This window comes from Drosophila suzukii, chromosome 3 (assembly GCF_043229965.1).
Source record: "Drosophila suzukii chromosome 3, CBGP_Dsuzu_IsoJpt1.0, whole genome shotgun sequence".
In the NCBI taxonomy this organism is placed as follows: domain Eukaryota; kingdom Metazoa; phylum Arthropoda; class Insecta; order Diptera; family Drosophilidae; genus Drosophila; species Drosophila suzukii.
Window position 1 is genome coordinate 78,298,855 of NC_092082.1, and position 21,850 is coordinate 78,320,704.

At 39.6% G+C, this 21,850-nt stretch overlaps 1 protein-coding gene across 4 annotated transcripts in view; it reads right to left on the bottom strand.

The window, feature by feature from the left end:
• The window catches only part of LOC108019994 (uncharacterized), a 103,482-nt gene that overhangs the window by 42,119 nt on the left and 39,513 nt on the right, over positions 1 to 21,850 (bottom strand). For all 4 annotated transcript variants that reach the window (XM_065866293.2, XM_065866291.2, XM_065866292.2 and 1 more), the window contains one exon: positions 21,427 to 21,482. Coding sequence is in view for 2 of the 4 variants with exons in the window: in XM_065866291.2 (XP_065722363.2) it covers positions 21,427 to 21,482 (56 nt within the window). In the remaining 2 variants the exon portion in view is untranslated. The remainder of the gene's footprint in view (positions 1 to 21,426; positions 21,483 to 21,850) is intronic.

The following is a 21,850-nucleotide window of genomic DNA, read 5'->3' on the forward strand; positions in this document are numbered from 1 at the left end:
ATAAGTAGTTAAAAATTCTTGCTTTCAAACATTTTTTTTGCTATGATTTAAAACTGTCATAAAAAATGTAAATAAAAATAGCGAGAACTCAAGTCTCAATGTCAAATGTTGTGAAAATGTATGTCGATAAATCTTTAACTAATACTTTTAATAAAAAATTGTCTATCTTTATTTTAAATAAAACCCTATATTAATGAGTTTACAAAAGAAGCATGTTATTGTTGAAGCTTAGTTAAAAAATGCTAAACCCAATATCATGTAGAGAAAAAAATAAATTGTTTAAGTATTTCAAAGTTGAAGATTTCAGTAAAACTTTAAAAAAATTTTGGATCATTTTTTGGTTCAACAAGTCCAAGTAGAAGACATTATGGTAAGACAATTATGGTTTTCATTAAAAATAGAATTATGGTAAATATAATAAATTCTTCCATTTTTTTATTTATACAAATATAAGTATTTGCATTTTCGTAAGCTCACAGAAAGCACAATGCGTTTGACTACGTTATTCTGTTTTTTTTGCAATAAACGTAACTTTTGAGTAATCAGAAAACGTTGTCAGGACAATGTTGGAATTGCGGTGCAAGTGCTTGTCTGTCTTGACAGTGGTACAAAATGCGACATTAAGCCAATAAAATGCCGCTAAAAAAGCCACAAAAGTGGCGAGTGGCGAAGAGGCAGCGCCGCTTTCATTCATAAAAACGCAGCCGCAATCGGCGCCTTTTTCACGAAGGGGGTGTCGAAGGGGGGGCGTGGCGGACTCGCGTGTTAGTCGCGCGCCTCACTTTTATGGGAACCAGACTCTAGACTCTGAAAAAATCAAGAGGAGACCAAGACCAAAGACCCTAAGCAAGGCCAGTGCGTCTAGAGCCCACACGCCTGAGATAACGAAAAAAAACCACCTTAGACTCGGAATGAGAATGCGACTGCGATACAGATACATTTACAGCTACAGCTTCCGGCAGCGACTTGAGTTTAATGGCGGCCATAATAATGCTTTATTTTTACTGTCTCATGTGTGAGTGTGCCAAAGTGTGTCTAGGTGTCTGGCAGTCGTCTACGGCTGACCGTAAAATTTTAATGCGCCCGGTGGCGGTGCGTTTGCACCACTTCTCAAGTTCCACTTTCCCAGTAAACGTTCAACCTGCTCATCTGCGCGACGGTCTAAATCAATCTGCGGCACCTTTATGACCATTTTATGTGGCACACTTTTCACCTTGACATTGACCAGGTCTGCCTCTTCCCTTTCTCCACAAACTGCCTCCAAAGAAGACCAAGACCTGCCCGAACACGGTGTCCCACATGGAAAGTGTCGTCGTAAAACATTAAGTGAGTGATGAGCGTGGTTGCGGTAGCGTAGCATAATCCATCATAAACATTTTTATGGCCACTCGCATTTGGCCCACTTCGCCCCCACTCCACCCCCCTCGATTCGCCCTGCCTTCAGCCGGCTTTTGTTGGCGGTAGTAAAATTCGTTAAATGCCCAACAAATTGTTTATTATAGCAGTTTGGCAATAAATGCGGCCATTAACTCATTTTAGGTGTTGCCACCGCACTTTTCTGTTTTTCTCTTGGGAGGTCCAAGTGACGTCGATGGAGGAGTGTTCCCGGAATTTTTGGATCGGGGAATGGCAGACAGAACAATTATTGCCATTATCCATTGCCAAAACTGGTTGCATTGAAAGTGAAATTACTCCTTTGCTCATCAATATTTATAGATTGTGGTCGTTATGGCTCAATGCGCACAATATATTCCTGGAATATTGTTCGAAAATATACATGGTTTACATTCATAACACAATTAGAGTTGGTGAAAGCCATACAAATAATATAATTATCTTCATTTCACTAAATCAATTCTTAATGGCTCATTAAAATTCGAATTTTTGAAATAAAATCCAAGACTTAATAGTTCGCGGTAAAGCATTTTCCAAGTAAAAGATTATCTGTTTATATTTCAACGGCACATTCTAATTTAAACAGGGCCATTTAAATATTTCTACGATAAACAACTTGTTGGATTAGGAAAAAACTGCTCTTACGAAGACAGAGGCCAACTCGTGGTCCCCTAAATTACGACCACGACAGTTGTATTCATTAGCCTGCTTTGATGTCATACATTGAATCTATTTATGTCTTTGCCTGAAGACATTTTCTCCCCCTCAACGGGGAATGCCAAAAATATAAATATACATTTTCAGATATGCCGCAGGAACGTGGCTGTGTGCGCAAGAGATACTCGTATCTCATGGATACGAAAATGTGTATGAATAAGTATGTCTTTTGTCCGTAGATGTTTAATCCCAACGGAATCTGTTGTCCCCTTTCGAAATTATATTCCTCCTCTAACTCGGCCACATTGACTGGCAGGCCCGCTGCCCAGCTGAAGGCAAACTTCTGAACTTTTTGGATTGGCAGAGGGACCCCATTATAAGGAAGTTGAATGGGGCCATTTCTGAATGGGTTCCACGAGCATAGTCACATCCGCTCAAGAGATACACACAATTTGGCGGGCGAGCTGCCCAAATGAGATGGCCATTCCATCCTGATCCTTGGGAACCGAAATAGGGCGTCCCAGCCTCCCAAAGTATGCGTGTTTATTTATATCTCCAGCGTAATGTGCCCGGCGATGTGTCACTTCCAACGACCCGCCCCCTTCCCGTGACCTAGTTGCCAGATTTTTGCCTCTCTGTGGATGCGTGCGAGGAGTATCTATGTGTTTATGAGGCAGAACGCACAACTAATTGCGTCGTCGCCATCCGTGTCTTAGCCCCCTAATTAATTCTATTGGCTCTGATTGGACTAAATTAAAACGATCATCGCACAGGCCGGGCCATGTCAAGTCGGTGTGATCGCGTCGATCGATAGACGAGCCCAGTGTAAATGCTAATGATGCAGGCACATTGGGCCTTGCAGAGCAAGGTTAAATATTGTAGCCAAATATTACATGCAAGCTGAGATCACTGAGATAACAGTATGAACTGTTGGATACAATGTAATATTGATTTTTAAAAAATAAAATATTTATTAAGCAAATTTTAAAAAATATGCTAAGGTATAAACACTATTATGTTAATAACATTTAAATCTTTAAATTTTAAATAGTTTTGTCATATCTTAAAATAAAAAGGAAGTTCAAGGAACTTACATTTACATTTCTCCATTTTACAAAACAAAGAAAAACTACAAATTCTCCCGGGCAAATAACCGATAACCTTTCAGTATCTTGAAAAACTTAAAGTGCAGGTAAGGTAAAGTAAGTTAAATCCACATATGTTTCCCACTTATTGTGCCCACTGTGCGACCAAGAGCTACAGAAAAAACTAAGAAATCAAATGGAAGGAAAGACCTCTGAGCAGACTAATGGCCCTGGAGCTTTGGGTCTGCCTTTGGCATGGCGGCATAGTTTCTGGGAGTTTTATCGAATTGTGGTTCTGGGTCTGGTTCTGCCTCGAATCGGATGGGATCGGATCGGAGCTGGTCGGGTCTTTCCCCTCCTCGCCCTTGGGTATTGGCCTTCGTCAAGCACCAAACTCATTTAAATTCAATTCGAATGTGACATTTTTGTGTTTTCTTTTTATTTTCTTGGCTTTGTTGCTGTAGCTGTGTTCGTTGGCATTTTTGGGACTTTGATAAATGTGGCAAAGCTGTTTGGGGGAGGAGGGCAAAGTCACTGAACGCTTAAATCGAATTCCGATTCCACCTTTTCCAGCACACACATTCCTTTTTGTTTTTCCTGTTTCTTGGCGTTGTTTTTCTTCCAAGCGATGTTGTTGTTTGTTCTTTGTTAGCTTCCATTGTTATCCAAAATGGCTGCATTATTTGTACAGACTTTTTCATTTGTTTCCCCGCTCGAAGACACCCCTCCATGTGTTGTTCTGTTGTTTGTTGGCCTTTTTTGGGATCTTGGTCTGAAAACGCTCAGGACGTGATTCATGTGTGTGGCTGCTGCCGCTGAAACTGTCGTTTATATTGATGGGGTGTATTTTATTTTATCGGGCATTCCTGTTGTGAACACTACAGGAGAATTTCAGGACCAGAACCAGGAGCGTTTGGTAAAAGCTGGTGGACGGATCCCCCCGTTTTGTTATCGTTTCTGTCTGATTGTTGGCCATTTTCATAAACACACTGAATAAAATTCATGGGTTCGCACTTATTGTTTACCTTACCTCATTCTTTATTTTACTTAGTGTTAAATAACCAAAATATTGAATAAACTTAGGGCAGCTTAAACGGTTTAGATGTTAGGGGGTATTTACCTGAAATTGAAAGAAAAGGGAGAAGACTAAATAACAAAAAAGCATAAATATATGTAGTCTCTACAATCATACAAGTTATATATAAGAATTTTGTTTTTAGATTGTTATAAGAAATTATTTTCAGTACACAAGCACAACCAATGTAGTGTAAACTTCTCGAATCAAATTAAAAAATTTGTTTGTCCAAATAATAATTCCATATTTTCTTTTATCGTTAGATCTTATAACTAACATACCAAAAAGTCCTTTTGCATAATTCACTCATAACTTGAAATGAATTCTCTTAGCAAAAACATGGAAAGCATCTCATTACATTGTACATAATTATAATTTTGGTCTCACTCTTCAGTATAAGATCATAATATGCAAATGCAGCTGGTGTCTTGACTATAAAAATCCATTAAACAGCGAGGTCCAGACCAAGAAAAACACTCTGTCAGACTAAAATCCTTTTCATTTAATCCTCGAATTCCCCAAAGAAATAAGCAGGACGGAAAAAATCCGTCGAAAAAACTGGGGGGAAATATAAAATTAGTTCTGGTTGAGATTTAAAATGAAATGAATGGGAATTGCAGAGCTGTGTCTGGACTCGTAATCCCCCGGTAACTCAAAAGAGGGAAAAACAGGGAAGACATTCGTATAATTTAATTAAGCTCCGTTCACTGAGTGGAAAAACTCGCCACTGAGAGTTGAGTAATGCAAAAAAAGGGCAAAGAGTTAGGACACCTGCTTATCAACTGGCGGTTTTATAATGTTTCTCCTTAAAAGGAATTTAATGTTATTTAAAAGAGACATGCAACTTTTCTAAATGCATTAAAAATATATACTTTTATATATTTATCAACGGATAAGAAAACTGTAGATCCCCCTCGGGCAGAAATCTCTCAAATGACTCAGACAAAGGACGAAAAAAATCTGGCCAATAATGGCCCGAAGTATTGCACCTCATTTCACCTCCTGGCCAGAAAAACAGGACCCAGCACAACAAAATGGCAACAAATTTGCGATTGCCAAGGGCAACAAAGACGTAGAAGAAAAAAGATTCAATGCAGGAGTGGAAAAAAAGCCAGACAAATTTTATATAAATAATTCATTGTTGTAACGTGCAAAGCTCGTCGAGAGCATTTCAGTTAATTAATGAAACGCATCCAGGCCCCAAAAGACAAAGACTGGAACTGAAGCTGATTGCGAGTCTGAGACCGAGACGCAATTGGGGCTAAATGGCCCCAGGCGGGAATTTCGGAGGAGCAGGAAAATTAATAACAGACGAACACAACAGCAAGGACGCAGGATAAAGAGTTTCAGGAGGGGGCAGGAGATGGGGGGCAGAGTGCAAACAACGTGAGCTCCTGACCCTCCTGAGGTGGTAGTTGCAGCTCCATTTCCACCACCATTAAACGTGGCTCACAGATACACACATGGCTGTCAGAAACCACCTGCCCCGCCCCCCAAACAACACGGTGGTTGCTTGCCAAGCGCGAAATAAGCCAAGCGATATTCAAATTTTCTGCAAAAACTTTACGAAGCGCATCAGCAGCAACAGGGCTGCGGTTGGGGTTGAATTCAGATTTGGTTAGGGGGTTAATAGGGGGAGGGGGTCTCTGAGGTCGAAGGTTGTAGGAGGCGGAGACGAGGGCGCAGCACGTCACGAATTGCGGCTCAAGCATTAGCTAATAGTCAGGCAGCGCAAAAGTTGAAGCTAACACAAAAATAATTCTACAGCTTGGTATTGTTTTGGACGAAATTCAGATGCTCTATCTACTCTCTTTTCTTAAATATAATTAAAAAGAAATAAGATACTTCTAGGATATGTACTAGAATAAAAAATATATCTCAAATAAAAAGATATTTTGATTATATTCTATATTCTTACCATTCTTCTTATGTTTAAGGTAATAATCTTTAATTAATATTCACAAAAAAAGTATATTATTCAACTGAATTTAAAAGTAAATTTATGTTTTGGTTGAAAAGTATTTTTAAATTTTTAGATCTTTGAACCAGAAGAACATCGGCATAGAAAAATTATTTTTATTTTTGTTTTCCTATACCGCTAAATGGGTTCTACAACTTTTGGAAACGATTCTTGATATACGACTTATCCCACAATCCGTAAGAGTATAATGAACCATCCCACTCCTCAGCGCGATGTTCATTACACAAAATTTGCATTTAGACACAAACAACACGGCAGTGGGTGGAGGTAGGAATGGCAATGTGGGCGGTTTGCCGCGAAGGCAGCCCAAAAAAGTGCACTTAACCATAACTCACGCTCGTGACATCGCGAGATTCTTCCATTAGTTTCTTCCGGATCTCCCCCTATATCAACCTGGGCACTTTGGTTGCATACGAAATTTCTGGGACCCAGAACCATCGCCATTGTTCCATCGGCATTATCGAAGCATCATCATCATCATCATTATCATCGATGGGGAGATGAGATTTAAGTGGCTGGCAGCGTTCGTTTACGAGGAAGTTGGCGGGTCGGGGGAAGATGTCACTTGGTGGCTAATAAACCCATCGTCTGCGGAATTTATCGCATGCCAAGATTCTGACAGTGGCTGACTGATTTGCGGGCTATTGGAACGCAAATTGCAACCGAAGTCGAACAGAGAAATGGCTTAATTAGAGCCTTCGATTCTTGATACACCTGCTGTCTCTGGCGCAGTTAAATATGCTAATTAATTCGATTTCGTTTTAATTTTATTTATGGACGGTCGGACAAAATCACACTAGTCACCCTGTGGGTTTCCCCGTATCTCCAAAAACGAGAAAGAGTACCCCAAATTCTCTCTTTCGCTTTGTGTTCTCTCTTAAACTTTTAGAACTCTTGGGGTGGCGGTAATTTCGGGGGTTAAATAATCCAAACAGCTGTCGTAGGGGGTTGGTTATTTTTGTTTTTTCTTGTTTGCATTATGGTAGCGCTATTTATATGAATTGCACAAGTAAACAGAACAATTAGTTTTAAATTTGAAATTTAATTTTCAGCTTATATGGGGTTTTCAGAAATGTTACATAAAATATTATTTAAAATTCTGAATGACGAAATACAAGTTCCGACATTGAATAAAAATTGTATATAAAAATGTACAACGAAAACTATATTATAATTAAATGTTCTCTGTTCTCTCATATTTAGTTACAAAGAAAATTAGTTATTCCGCAATTGTTATTTTTGTTCTCTGCCCTTTACCCCGATTTCCTTTCGATTGCTTCAAATCGAATTGAATTTCTCGAAATGCTTTCAGAAATTGAATGTCGCCGTCCGTTGCAAAGTTCACATCGGATTCCTTTCATGGGGCGAAGCAATTTCTCGATTCAATTATTCCGAATGGGAGGGAATGCGCAGAGGTGTGAGGGAATGCGAATTCAAAATGCACACCCCGATTTGGCAGCCAGCTGAAACGTGCAATCAGTAGAGGAATTTCCCACCGTTTCGTGCTTGCCACCATTTTGGTTAAATGCAGGGAAACGTCTGCGAGAAATACTTGTAATCAAAATGGTCGTTACTCGGGTCCAGAAGGTGTGGATAATTCATCCTGCTGCAGTGACGAGTGCGTTGGCCCCGATTGAAGACCTGTCTGGACCCCAATCCCAAACTCGTACCCTCACAGCAAGCTCAATTGAACTTAATTCCATCGAACCGATGCCAGAAGCAAAACCCAATCGGGTTTAAGCCAGGATCCGAGGTGGCCAGCACAGCCAGACGCAAAAACGTGTTCAATTTGCGCTCATGAATGTTTCAGCATATAGTTATTGGATTTAGTTTTGGCACTTGCCACTAAGCATTTCAACCATCTTCGCCTTATTCCGCTCCAAAATTTTCTGCCAGCTTGCGGAGCGTGCACGAAATTCGCAAATAAGCCAAAAGGCGGGCCAAAAGTTTCATAAGGCATCAAGCGTGTGTGGCTGCGATATGAAAGCCAAGCGAATATATTAAATATTTTATGCGGAAAGGAGAAAAGTTTTTGATTTTCGTTAATAAACGGAAAGTATTTGGCGAGTTTCGGGGGACAAGAGTCGCTTTCTAAGATGCCAGAGCTGGGATTGAATTTATTATAAGCCGGCTTGATGTTCCTTAAATATAGAATGGTATGGTAAACCCATACTAAACATGCATTAAAACTAAATGTAGTTCTATTAAACCAAAAGATACTTTTTAACGAAAAGATTAATTTTGTTTAAATATAGAGTACTTATTTTTAGGAATGTGATGAAAATATTCAAAGTAATGTCTCTTTAACAAAATATTTATGTACAATTTCCATAATAATTTCAACCACTGTTCTGAGTCGCGAGTTCGTTGAACTCCGTCATGCAAATGGGCCATCAATGAACCGATTGATCCAATTGCCCAGGTATCTCCAGACAAATTGGGTCAGTCGATGACGATGCGGATGACGATGCCGATTACGCTGGCCATGGCCATGAAGTGGCATCCGCAGCAGCAGCTAGGCCATAAAAGTGACATAAAATTCCCTGCGACGACCTTGAGAAGCAGTAAAATTTTTAATGACTCTCACTTTTTACGGCCAACTCTCGTAGACCGTAAAACTTCGAACTGTGACGGGAACACACACACATTCCCATTCGAGCATCGTGGAAGAAAGAAAGCGAGAGCAGATCGCCTCGGACATTTGGCCGCAGAACTGACAATGGGCCCACTGTGCGCCCTTAATGCGAGATTTAAACAGTGTGTGTGTGTGTGTGTGTAAACCCTTGTGGGTGGCGAACCCTTGCCCTTGTGACTCGTTTTTTATACCCAACCGACCTTGTTTTATGGCCTCGAGAGCCGCGGGCATGGCTAACTGACATTGAACAGAAACAGAAACAAAATCCAGAGCCCAGAACTTAGAACTCAGAGCCCAACCCTTTTGTCTAACTCAACCCTTTGCAGAAAAACAAAAACAAACTAACGATAATTGCACGCAGGTTGCGCCTAATTTAGTTTCAAGGTCCGCTGTTTTTCCGGAAATTATCATTTCATACTTTATTGCAGCAATGTGGCATAGGCAAGGCTCATTTTCGTAATTGGCTCTTAAAAACTGGAAATAATCATACTCAAGGCAGAGTTAAGAAATGTGTTGGCATTGAGATCTCTTAGAAAAGTGAAAGGCAGCTGAAAGATCAATCCATAAGATACATTTTCTATTGCAGTTACCACTAGATCAGATGTCAATTTTATAAGACTTGTTTTGAATATTTCAAATGTTGAGTCACAATTCATAGGTTTCCTAACCTCAAACTTTCTTTTTGTATTTTCCATAACATATACATATTTATTGCTTACCAGATAATCCCCAATCACCGTACCCCGATCCACGGACCTCCTATTAATTAAGCCACCCATATTTCATTACCTTCGATTAAGCTGCCAGACACCTGTCTTCCGATTTTTGTGGCTGCCACATTGGCTTTGTGCATTCGCCGCCTTCCGTTCAGCAAGTTCGTTATGAAAATGGCTTCTGTCTGCTGATAAGAATGTTTGGTGAGACAACAAAATGTGGAAAACTTTTAATGAGAAATGTCGCCAGTGCATGCGGTGCGGCACCATTTCCATTTCTCCCAGGATACCGCCTCCAAATCCAAATCCAAACCATCTCATCCGCTTCTTTCAACCCATCGGCGTTTTTGGCGAGCTCGACAATTTTCGTTACGAGCGAGCATCTTGGCAAAATGAGAAAACTTTTGCCAACACCAAACGTGTCGACGTCCCGAAATGTCCCGAAACGCAGATGGAGTTGGCCAAATGGAGGAGCAGCCCCTGCCCCCCAGTTCGTTACTATTCGGAGCACCACGTCACCAGCAGTTGCCAAAAGTAAATCTCTTTCGAGTGGCTGCAATCCCCGTGGACGTTGTAGGTGTCGTCTGACGCCCCCGCACTTTCTGCCCCTCACCATTATTTGCACAGCAGTTGCAACGAGTCAGGAATCTGGATAAGGATGCCCGGCCACGGACACGGACACGGACATTGAATCCGGAATCCAGAGTACAGAGTCCGGAAGAATACACACCCCCGAGGCAAAACTACCCGAACCGGGACCGTATAGGCACTTATTCTGTGCCCTGACTTTTCCCTTATTTGTGCACAAGGCAACGATTCGGAAGAATGGCTTCGTTCCCATTCCGCACGGTTTTCCTGAATTTGTTGGGGGCGGCAAGGAAGTCCCTACAGTCTGCTGGTTGGCTTTTCCCAATGACAGTCGTTGCATTTGGAGCAAGGGACGTACCACGGATGTGCACTAACAGAAATAAGGTAGCTCTTTACTCTCAGAAAGTAAGAAGTTCTAATTTCCATTCTGATTATTTTTAAAACAATTTTTATTGAAAATTTTATTTTATTATTTTAAAAAATCGTTATGCCCAACATTTAAAGCTCATTTACTGAGTATGCCTACGAATATTTCTTTTCTTTTCTTTCTCAGTTTTCCAAAGATACATTTACTAAGCAAGCTCAAAGTAATTAAATTCAATGCAATATATTTTATTATTAATCTGATAAAAAAAAACTCTCTGGTTATAAAAAATGAAATATTTATCAAGATTTAAGTAATTCTACTTAAAAGGGCATTTATAAATAAGTTAGCTACTGAATGGCATAATATATTGTATTATTTAAACAGAATAATATGCGCTTATCTAGATTGATGAAAAATTATTATTTAATAGTTAAAGCAACCTTTGTGTTGCCGCCTTGCGTGTTTTTATTTTCTAAATTCTCCTTTCCGATTTCCCACAGTGCACCAAGCGAGATTCGCTTCGCCTTTAAGTGCCCCAATTGCCTGGATGTTGACTTCTATTTCGGCTGGAGGAACTCACCTAAGTGTACCCACGAAAGCGAGGCCAAGGAAAGCAAACCAAATAAGCCCGGCAAATATGAAAATATGAAGATACATATATATTTATACCTATATTCCATTCCACTCGGTCTGCGGCTGTTTGTTTTCGTGAATGTCATGGCCCGTGACTAAATATAAATTGGCCTGGACCCAAAAACTGGAACGGGGCTTAAAGGTGACTAAACCCGAGGCACTTGAGCCGGCATTCCTTTTTAATTTGGCCGACGAAAGTGTTGGCCAATATTTTCGGCAAAGTTTTCTTTTATATCCCCAGCAGATTCCGTTCATTCTGCTCTCGGTGACATTTTGTCAGTTTGTCTAATGAAATTCGTCTCCTCGGCCATATTGGCATATTGCAGAACTTTGGCTCTTTTAATTATTTCCGGTGTTTCGGGGTGTGTGGCAGCTGTGGGGCCAAAATCGACTTATCAAGTCGTTAAGGAGGGGACACAAAGTGCACGCTGGGATGCGAATTGGACAGGAACTGGATGCCACACCGGGCCAAGGGGTCTCCATAAATCAGCGGGCAGAATGGACGAGGAAAGCCAGGCAATCGGATGTAAATCGAACACTTAATGGACTCACCTGCTGTGCTGGATATATGGATATATACCCACCCAGGCCCCCCGTTTCCCGGGGGGTGATAAATTTGCATGCATTATGAGCACGATATAAGTTACGAACTTTATTCGTGAATTAAACGTGAATGAATTAACGTGACTGAAATATTCCATCTTGGCCTGGAGGAGCCCAGAGCCCAGAGCCCGGAGCCCGGCATTTGCATAAATGGCTCTTGTAATTCCAGCTGGATCCCTCCTCGGAAACTCCGAGTGCGGCTGTGTGAGAGTGCATAAAGAAGTACGTTTTATGCAATGCCTGAATTAAAATAAATTCTGCATTTCAGTTATGCAAATTAAGCTGCGTTTATTTTCGAATGGAGATACGCAAAAATGGCCACTCGCCGGGCAACTCTTGAAGAGTTTAAGATTTACGAAAAAACTGAAATTCGTGGCTTGAATAAATTCTGGACGCCGGCAATTGACGCCTCAATTAGTCAAGGCTGCGAGTCTCCATTAGAATGGGTCTTTGGCGATTGCCATTAGCATTTGTTCGGTAATTGACAATTAGCTGATGTCAGTGTGTGGTCTGAAAAAAGCCAATTTGCATAAATGCCAGCGAACTGCGGTGCGGAATTGAGTAGAGCGGGCTTTTAAGCGAGCTCCAAGTGCCGTCGGCATGTTTTGAATACATTTTGGTTGCTTTCAATGTAGTTAGATTTATATTTATGGATTGAAAATATATTATTTAAGATTTAAAAATATTTTAAGTATTATAACTTTGAAAAAATTACAAAAATTGATCCGAACTTTAACTTCTGGATTTAAAAAATTTAATATTCTGAGCAGATATTTTAAAACTAAACCTTTAATAAGAATCGATAAAACTATTTTATATGGTTAATTTGATTATAATTTTTAGTTTTATTATATTTCTTTAAAAAATAATTTAAAAAATAAATATGTTTGTTTTTTTCCAATCAAAATGTGATTTATTTTTTAAATTAAACAAGGACTCTAAAAATAAAGATTTATCATTATTTTTTTATTAAAAATCTGATTTTTTTCTGTTAAATTTAGATTGCTTAATAAATGCCTAATTTTACTTTTAGTGACATATAAGTCGAATCTGACAATAGCAATTGATTCAATATAGATCCACATAAAATCCCCGATTCCTTGGCTCAGTCTAGAGATCTCCGGTTTCGAGTTCCGAAGAGGACAAGTATGTTTCGATAAATAAGTATGGTTTTTTCTCTGCCATTATGGGCGCTGCGACTCTATCTCAAAGGTGCGGGGGCTTCGGGGCGGTACGGTCTGCGCTGGTATTTGTGTGTGCAGTAGTGTGCGTGAGCGGCGCTGCTGCCGCCGCTGTCGACGTCAACGTTGCCACGCCTGAAACGCCGCCACGCGCATGTGCGAGAAAAGGACGCACAGCGCTTCGAAAGTATCTGACAAATGCGCGCTTGCCAGATAAATCCAAGATGGCCGACCGGCAGATAAGCCCGCTTTGCCGCAGCCATCGAAAGATAAACGCTCAAAAGCGCCCCCTGGCGGCACGTTCAAATCGGCCGATTGGAATTCGTCTCCCGAGGCTGCAGTTGCAGCTGCAGGACAATATCAATGTATCTGAGTATCTTTGTATCTCCCAGTTGACAGCCTCCCGATTCGCCCGCCAGGCGGCGCCCGGGTGCCGCTCCCATTGGAGTTGCGTCAGATATGCCTATATATATACATTTCTCTTATTAGAACCATGGCTTCAATGGCCGACGAGGGAGTGGTGGAATATGCAATATATGGTTAACAATATTGTTTGTCACTCGACAATTATGAGTATCTGCGAGGCGATTGGAACCGCCGACTGAGAAAACATTTCTCATGATGATAATTGACTTGAGTTATGGAAATGTGCTTGGAAGCTATTTTCCTTCAGGTTTATCCAAAGGGGTGGGCGAACAATATTACATACATTTCTTTGAAGAACTTATAGTGCTACTTGGTCATAACTTGGGATGTGTCAAAAATCTATGGGTGCGGTAGCAAGAATTCTTATGGTTTGGTTTAAGTAAGCATAGAAACTAAATGTGAAATTTAATGTAATCTGCAAGGGCAATAAAAAAAGATATTTGCCATGATCAAAACAATACTTTTTTTTTATTTTTTAACGTCATAAAATATATATATTTTATTGTAGTACAACGTTTTTAAACCGTTTCAAAATATTTAGAAATTTTTTATTTTTCTAGTTCAAAGAAAAAATAACTATAAAATACCTACATAGAAACAATCATTTAATACGAAATTAAGCCGGGAATTTTCCTATTTAAAAAAATTGAAATTATAGTTTTAATTGGAATGAATTTATTAGAGAATCTTTATGAATGCCCACAAAGAGACAAAGACGTAAAAAAGATGTAAAGCAAAATCCATTAGGGTTTATCAGAAACTCCATTTTAAAAGTTGATATCATGAATTTATTTGTGGACCGTGAAAGCTTACACCAATTTATGTTGTGGCGATCACATACACACGAATCAATTCAAATGCATAATCCTGAAATTAATCTAATGGCTAAATTACTAACTAGAACTATGTGAAATAAACTAGGGTCTGATTAAAAAGGCCTTTAAATTGTCTAATGGTTATAATTTGTGTTTGAACTATCAGTAAACCTTTAAGAAGCAACCCTTAAAAAACAAGAAGTGCTATCAGTGACCAGGGAGAAGTAAATCATCCAATGAGCTCTGGCAGAGGACCTCGTGTATAGTAAACAGCAATCAGTAATCAAGCACGGAGGCCTGTGCCCAACTGCTGAAGGGGCAATACAAATAATTTGTAATCAGTGGCGTTAACAATGCGACCCATAAATTTCTATTGACCTCTGTACACCCGCAAGGGGAGTGGATCCACTGGATCGACGGCAACGGCAACCCTGCAGCGTTGTGAATTATGCAAGTGGAGCGATAAAAAGCAAAGCCCGGCGAACTGAATTTATTGGATGCCATCCACTCATTAGCATCCAAATGCGGAGCCGCGAAGACGAACGAACTCATTAACGGCCTCAGTGTCACAGCTCCATCTTGTATCTTCCAGGTCCGCGGAGTCTGCTTCCACGTCCACATCCCCATTCACCGAAATCCAGGTCCAGACCTGCTCCATGGCGCTGAATAAATAACAAAGTGACAACCACAAAAAACGACCACGGCCAAGGTGGAGCGGGAAAGCCAGGGGAAGTGGATGTGGAGGTGGAGGTCGGCGGGCAAGACAAGAAAATGTACCATAATTGAGCTCACAAATCACCAGGCTGAGCAGGCACATAGAGAAAAAATGTGAGTGATTTTTATATTTCTTACAGAGTAAAATAAAAGACCTTATCAGGTATTCATTTGATTAAATAAATGTTGTATGTAGAGCAATTTTCAAATACAATATAATAGAATGTGTTATCTGTACTGTTCCCTGTAAAAAATTTTTAAGATAATTAAATAAATTGTCTATCTGAACAGTTTGAACAGTTTATTTGCTTAAGACTTTGTACTAAAATTTCTGCTATCTAATTCTAAAAAATGTACTATTTTTAATAGATCTTTAGATATTTTCCAACTTTCCAGTGCATAAAATCGTTGAATCGAAAACGAGACGAGGTCTTGCAGCAGCCGGCACACAAATGAACACGGACCAAGTAAATTGAGATTCTTTAAATTTATGCACATATTTTTTTCAGCAGCAGTACGTGGAGCCACTTAAGCTCCTCGACGGCCACTGCCCCGCCCAACCCCGCCTCCTCCCCTAGGGGCACCATTGCAGAATGGCGGGAAAGGGGGCGGTAAATCTGGGTAGGGAGTGCAGAAGAGAGCCACCCAACCACATCCGCATCCGTCTGCCATTCTGGTTGGCTCCCGATGCCTGGCCATTTGGGTGGATGTAGCCAGAGATGTGGATGTGGTTGTGGTTTTGGCCAGGCTGGATGTGTGCGGCTTGGCATATTGATGAACCGCAACAAATTGGCTCCACGGTGGCAATGCCAACTGCCGGAGCCACCGCAGCAGAAGCCGTATGTCAAGCGCCGCACAGTGGGATTAGAGGAAATAAATATCTCAAATAATAATCTATCAAAAAGATTAGCAAAGGAAAAAATACAAATATCCACATTTTAATATAACAAACAAAACTGGAAAGCAATTTAAAAACGCGAACGCCTTTAATGTAACACTTCTAAGAACTCAATTATTTTAAATTAAAACTTTTTTTCAAAAAAATATGAAAACCAAATTAACTTTAAAATAAATGATAGTATTCCATTATTTGAAAATAAAATGTTATCCTCTTTTATACAAATTAATACCACTGTGCAGATATTTAGACTCTCGGGGATGGCGCAACTTTTTCTAGCCATTATACTCGAGAGAAAAAAACAAGAAAAATTGTAAAAAAAGCAACCGAAAAAAGAGAAAAAATTAAGGAAAATAAAAGAAAGGCATTGCAGATACAGACACACTAAAAAGCATGTTGCCAAGCCCAGAACTCGCAGCCAGTGCCATTTGAATCCGTATCTATCCCCGCCGTTTGGTAGTTGCAGCTTGGCAATCTGCCATCATTTGGCATAAATCCCCCTGATAAGGCCCCTCGATTGCTCCCCGAAGTTGGTGGTGCGCACTAAGCCACGCAATTTCGCTCTCGACGCAGGGGTGGTGGTTCATAGTTCATAGTTTGTGCCCGCAACTACTTACAAATAATATGAATTTTTCAAAAAGTTTGCGCACTCCCCACGGGCTGCGCGAGCTTCTGGCCATATAACCAAAGAGACTAACTTGGATTGCCACTCGAAATGTGGCCATTTCTATGCGAGCATCCCGCTCGGAGGAGTCCTCAACTCTGGGTTCAACGCTCGACTCCCCGACCCTCCATTGTGAGCTCCATTCTAATCGCAATCTTCACTCCACGCAGATTGGCAGACATTACGATGCAGCACCGCAAGTTAATTGCCCCTGCAACAAGGGTCATCATTCATATTTCATGGCTTTTGTAGAGGGGAGATGCCACAACTTTGGTGGCACAGATATTCGGGGGGCACTGAATGGAAATGATAATAAAATGTTCTACCATTTACAATATTGGTACATAAAACTAATCATTAAATTAATATTTATATCTTTAAGTAATTTATTGAGCTCTTCATCACTACTTTCAAAAAAAATATGTTATTTAGAATATTTCACAAACAAGTTCAGAAAATCCCACAGGTAATAATTCCTTTTATCTCATGTATTATAATCAATTGATTCAATTTTATTACCTGGAGTGATAAAAAATTAATGTATAAATTAAAATAAAAGCCACAAAGACTCTTTTTTAACCAATTCCATATTATTGAATAAATAAATGAACCTTTTAAAAGTCAGCTACATAATAAATGTTTAAAATATTATTTATATACTAAACATATTTGCAAAGTTTCACCGTTAATAATGACAACAAAATGCAATAAAAAATCTATAAAAAACGGGTTTTAATATGACGAGATTCGAGTTAATTTTTAGCTTATTAAATAACTTTTCAAAACGTTATGGGCTATTTATAAACCCATAATTTTGTCACAATGATTTATGATTTTTTTAACAAAGAAATTCTTCAAGTATTATGTCCCCATAAATTAAAGTAATTTTATCTTTAATCGTTAAAAAATGATGTCGTACAAATCTAGCCAAACATAAGTTGCTCGGGAGCAATATTTGGTGGCAAAGTTGTGCCCACTTAAAAACAAATAAACCAGCGCTGCAAAATAAAAATGAGAAGAAAACTTGTTTGTGCTTTGTTTTCTTTATTGGGGTGCATTAAAAAATGTAAATAAATGTGCCCCAGCACGCATATACAAAAATAATATACCGAATGTGCTTCTCTATGGTGAGTCAACAAAAAAAAAACAAAAAAACAATTGTATGCAGTCCGGGACCCAAACAAATTTCAGTTTTTTCTACATTTATCTACTGGCTCTGTGAGGGTCTCAAAAGGGGGAGGGAGGGAGGTATGGGGCGGGTGTGTCCCAGCCTAGAATATAAATTTAATTCCGACAACAACAGATTTTTGCCTCGATTCAGGCTCAAGTCAATTTCAGGTTACGTGAGTGTGCGAGAGAATTTGTATCTTTTCTTTTTTTGTTTTGCGCAGTTCAATTCTCGATGAGGATGGTCTCGGTGGAGGTGGGGTGGGGAGGGGGAATGGCCGCCAGTTTCAATGGCCGCCGCATCAGGAGTTGCCCTACCTGTGTATGTGTGTATGAGTGCGACAGGGACGCAGCATGCGCACAAGGGTCAGAGGAAGGGAGACGACACTCCCATAGTGGTTGCTACTTTACTTTGCCCACTGTGGTTGCTACGTGAGTTTTCGATTCGATTTCAGATGGCAAAGGTGGGCACCTACAACTAACGGTACTTCTTCAAAATCCACTCAGGAAAAACCACATTTATTTAACTTTTAATTGGAATTAAAATATGCATTTTTCATATAAGTACTTTTAAAAATCTCTTTAATATTTTTCAAAGTAATTTCGAATTTCTTTTTAATATTTCATATTGAATAAAAGCAGTTATATAGAAAATATTACGATATTTCTGAAGTAGAGCTATACTTTTACCACTTTTTTTAAAGAAAGATTTAATTTAAAAAAAATTAAAGGTTCGATATATCTGTAAAACAAACTATATATAATTTTGTGTTTTTTTCAGTGCATATTCCGAAATAGCTTCTTCGTTCAACTTGAACCCGTTCGGTGTGCAGCTGTTTATGGCTGCCCTCGCCCACCACCCACCAGTCAAGCCGGCAAAAGTTTGTTTACGACTCGTAGATGATTCGACTTTTGTTGATGCCGATCCACTGTAGGTGTAGGTGCTGCTGGTCCTTGGTTGTTTAATTAGCCGCGGCCTTCGGAATTCTGACGCAAATAAATCAAAGTCAAAAGTAGACAAGTATTTTCCCCAAAAATTGGGGAATGTCGGAACAGGGAATCAAGAAAAACAAATGTACTCTAAAAAATGATTTTAATTTTTAAAAATGTAACTACTGGAGTATGTAACAAATGGTTTCCAAAATGGTTGTAGAATAACCTTTCCTATCAATTATTTTTAGAAGTTTTGTTTTTAAATTTTTTGTTAAATAATTATATCTTTAAGACGATGAAGTTAGAACCAATATTTAAATGCAGATGTTATTTTAAACGTATATTGTCAAAAATACACATATCTTAAAAGTGACAGTCTTAAGGTAGTTTCATAATTTTCCTTAATTTTTCTTTCCCCCGGACGATAATATCTCACTTGGGGCACAGCTCTTTAACTAATCCCCCAACAAGGAAGCCCGAAACAGGTAAGGAAAGGGCCAAAGGCTGTTGGCAGATCCAAATTGGCAACACCTTCTGGCACTTAATGAAGCCCGGTGCCCAACCCTTCGCCCAAGTGGCCATTCATCTGGGCAACCCTTACCATTATCCCGCCGGACTGTCTCTGGAAATTGACTGGGCGCTTCTAATTGCGCATCTTTAATGTAATCAAGTCGTCCCCAAAGAGCGGAAAAGACGTGGTGAAGCTTGTTCCATGCAAATGTATCTAACAAATTAGTCAAATTAATTCAATTTGGCCGCTCAATTGGAATTTGCAGCACGAAGCGATGATTAAAATTTCAAATGAACTCCAATCCAAATGCCCAGTCCACTGGAGAACCAGAGCCACTTACATGAATTTGTCCGATGCAGACGTAATATCATTATTTATTTAGAGCCTTTCAGACATGGCAGCAAAAATAGAGGATTCCCTCAACACTGCAAAATGCGCCTTGTATTTTTGTTCGATTAAGTTTAGACAAAAGTTTTGTAGGAACGAAAATGTTATGAAGAAATATTCCGAGATTAAGAGGTATTTTAAATATTTATTTGAAGACAAGGATCACTTTAGCTCTCCATATAAGTTCTTTTTACAGAATTTAGTACTTTAAATTAAATGAAAACTAAAACTATTGTCCCACATAACAGTAAACTTTCTCTGGTTTCAATGGAATTTTTGCCTGCTTCGTTTTAAGTTTTATTTTATTTCTGCCATAACTTTTCAAGTCCAATTGCTGCCTTATCTATTTCCACCTGCTTCAACTAACGTTTTATTATTTTCATTCTCGTTCAAGTAAACAATATGCCGGCAAAGTTCACTCCTTCGAAACGATCTGGGTACCACTTAATTAGGTTTGGCAATGGCTTCGATGACTGCGCAGGTAGGGCCAAATAAGGAAAGAGTACATTTAATTAAAAAGCACAAAAGGCTGGCAAATTGCAGCCACAAATAAAGCAACCAATTGAAGCGAGTGTGGCAGGCGTTTAATGAAGCAGGAACAGGAACTTCGCACACAAGCGAATGTAGGGGAAAGTAAACGAGGTATTTATGTGGCGTCTCAAGACACCAGCCCCAATATATAACCCACAATCCCCAAACCCCGACAACCAGACCAAGTCCAAGTCAGGTCTTTTGGGGCGTAGCAACATACATAATTGACTGACGGGATAATTTACTTCCGTGCACTTGCGTGTTTATTAAATTTCTGGGTTTGTCTCAGGGCATTGATTCTTCGATGCGGGGCGGGATTCCTGGCAGTACGAAAATGCCATGAGCTGAGCCCGACCTGAAGCCAAATTTCTGATATTGCGTAACCACATGTAATTACAAGTATTCCTCATTAGTTTGGAATCGTGACCGACTTTAGCTGGCTTCCTCGAAAGATTCAAGGCACTGGCACAGTGGAATAAAAAGGTCGGAACTTTGGAAGGTAAGTTAAAAGTAAATTTCATCACAGTTATGGTACATAACATTTAAAGAAGTATTCCATATCCTGAAATTACAACATAAAAGTATTCCCGCAAATATAGAATGAATGACGTTACTAAAATGTCTTTAATTTGATTGGATTGGTTTTTTTAAGTATTTAAATTTTATAGAACAAGTTGGTATATGTTTAATATACATTTTGCTAAGAATCTAGTTCTAAAGACGTTATTGTTTTTTCCATAGTACATCCATTGCTAATATCTCGGGTTTGAGGAGACATGTGCTCTAAATAACCGAAGGCAAAGGCAGGGAGTTATAGATGGGGATGGGGGCCAGGCCAAGTCACGTTCGTGGGCCAACCCATTTACTTAGCTAAGCGATGAGGGTTGTAGTTGTACCTGCCGCGCATCTACCGCATCCACCGCCCGAAATTCAGGACATCAAGGACCTCCCATCACCCCCTTTTCAGAGATTCGCACAACTTGTTACTCGCCCGCTTTTTTCTATTCCTATTTTCCCATTGCGATTCCGATTCGTATTGATGGAAATCTTTGAGTTACACGTTTCCCTTCTTATCGATGGAATATGGAAATTTCGCCATTTATTTGATCAACTTTTGCCTTTTTCATATCGAACAAGGAGGGGATCTGTATGCGAATGTGGAAAATAAATGGCAAAAGGTACAACTTTTGGGTCCCAACTATTTCATATGCCGCACACACACGAGGACTGCTTTAAATTTTTTTGGCAATGTAATTTAGCAAATATCATGTTGGCAAATAAAAATTGAAGCTGGCAGGCGAATTTTGCCCTCCACTTTTAGCTGAGTTTTAAGTTGCACCTGCGACCCAATTCAATTGGTTAGTTCCATGGTCGGCAGATGGGGTTTTATGCACAGTCAGTCCCATTATTATAAATTTCATTTGGCATGCATATAAATATATTAAAAACGTTAATATGGAGACTCACCTGAAGCAGCTGGCGTCGGGCTAAGTGGTCGCAGCAGGGGTCGATGTGTAATACAACTGGAATGGGATATAAAAAATAAGTTTTATTCAATTAAAAATGTATACTGATGTAAAATATTTAATTAAATAAATATGAATTATGTAAAAATCATCAGCTGGAAATTCTTTTTGAATTTTTAAAAATACTTTCAAGTATTTAAGGGCAAGGGTTACTCAAGGGCTCAAAATTCCTGCTCATGTGTGAGTTTTCCTATGGGCTACGCTCCATTTCCCGGCTTATGCAAGCGGACTCGCATGTAAAACACTTTTCACAGCCGATTACATGGATTACACAACGCAAATGGACGGCCAGGACCCAAATACTCCAACCCAACCAGTGAGTTGCCACCGAAGGACGAACCGATTTATGCCGGAACACGCTCCTC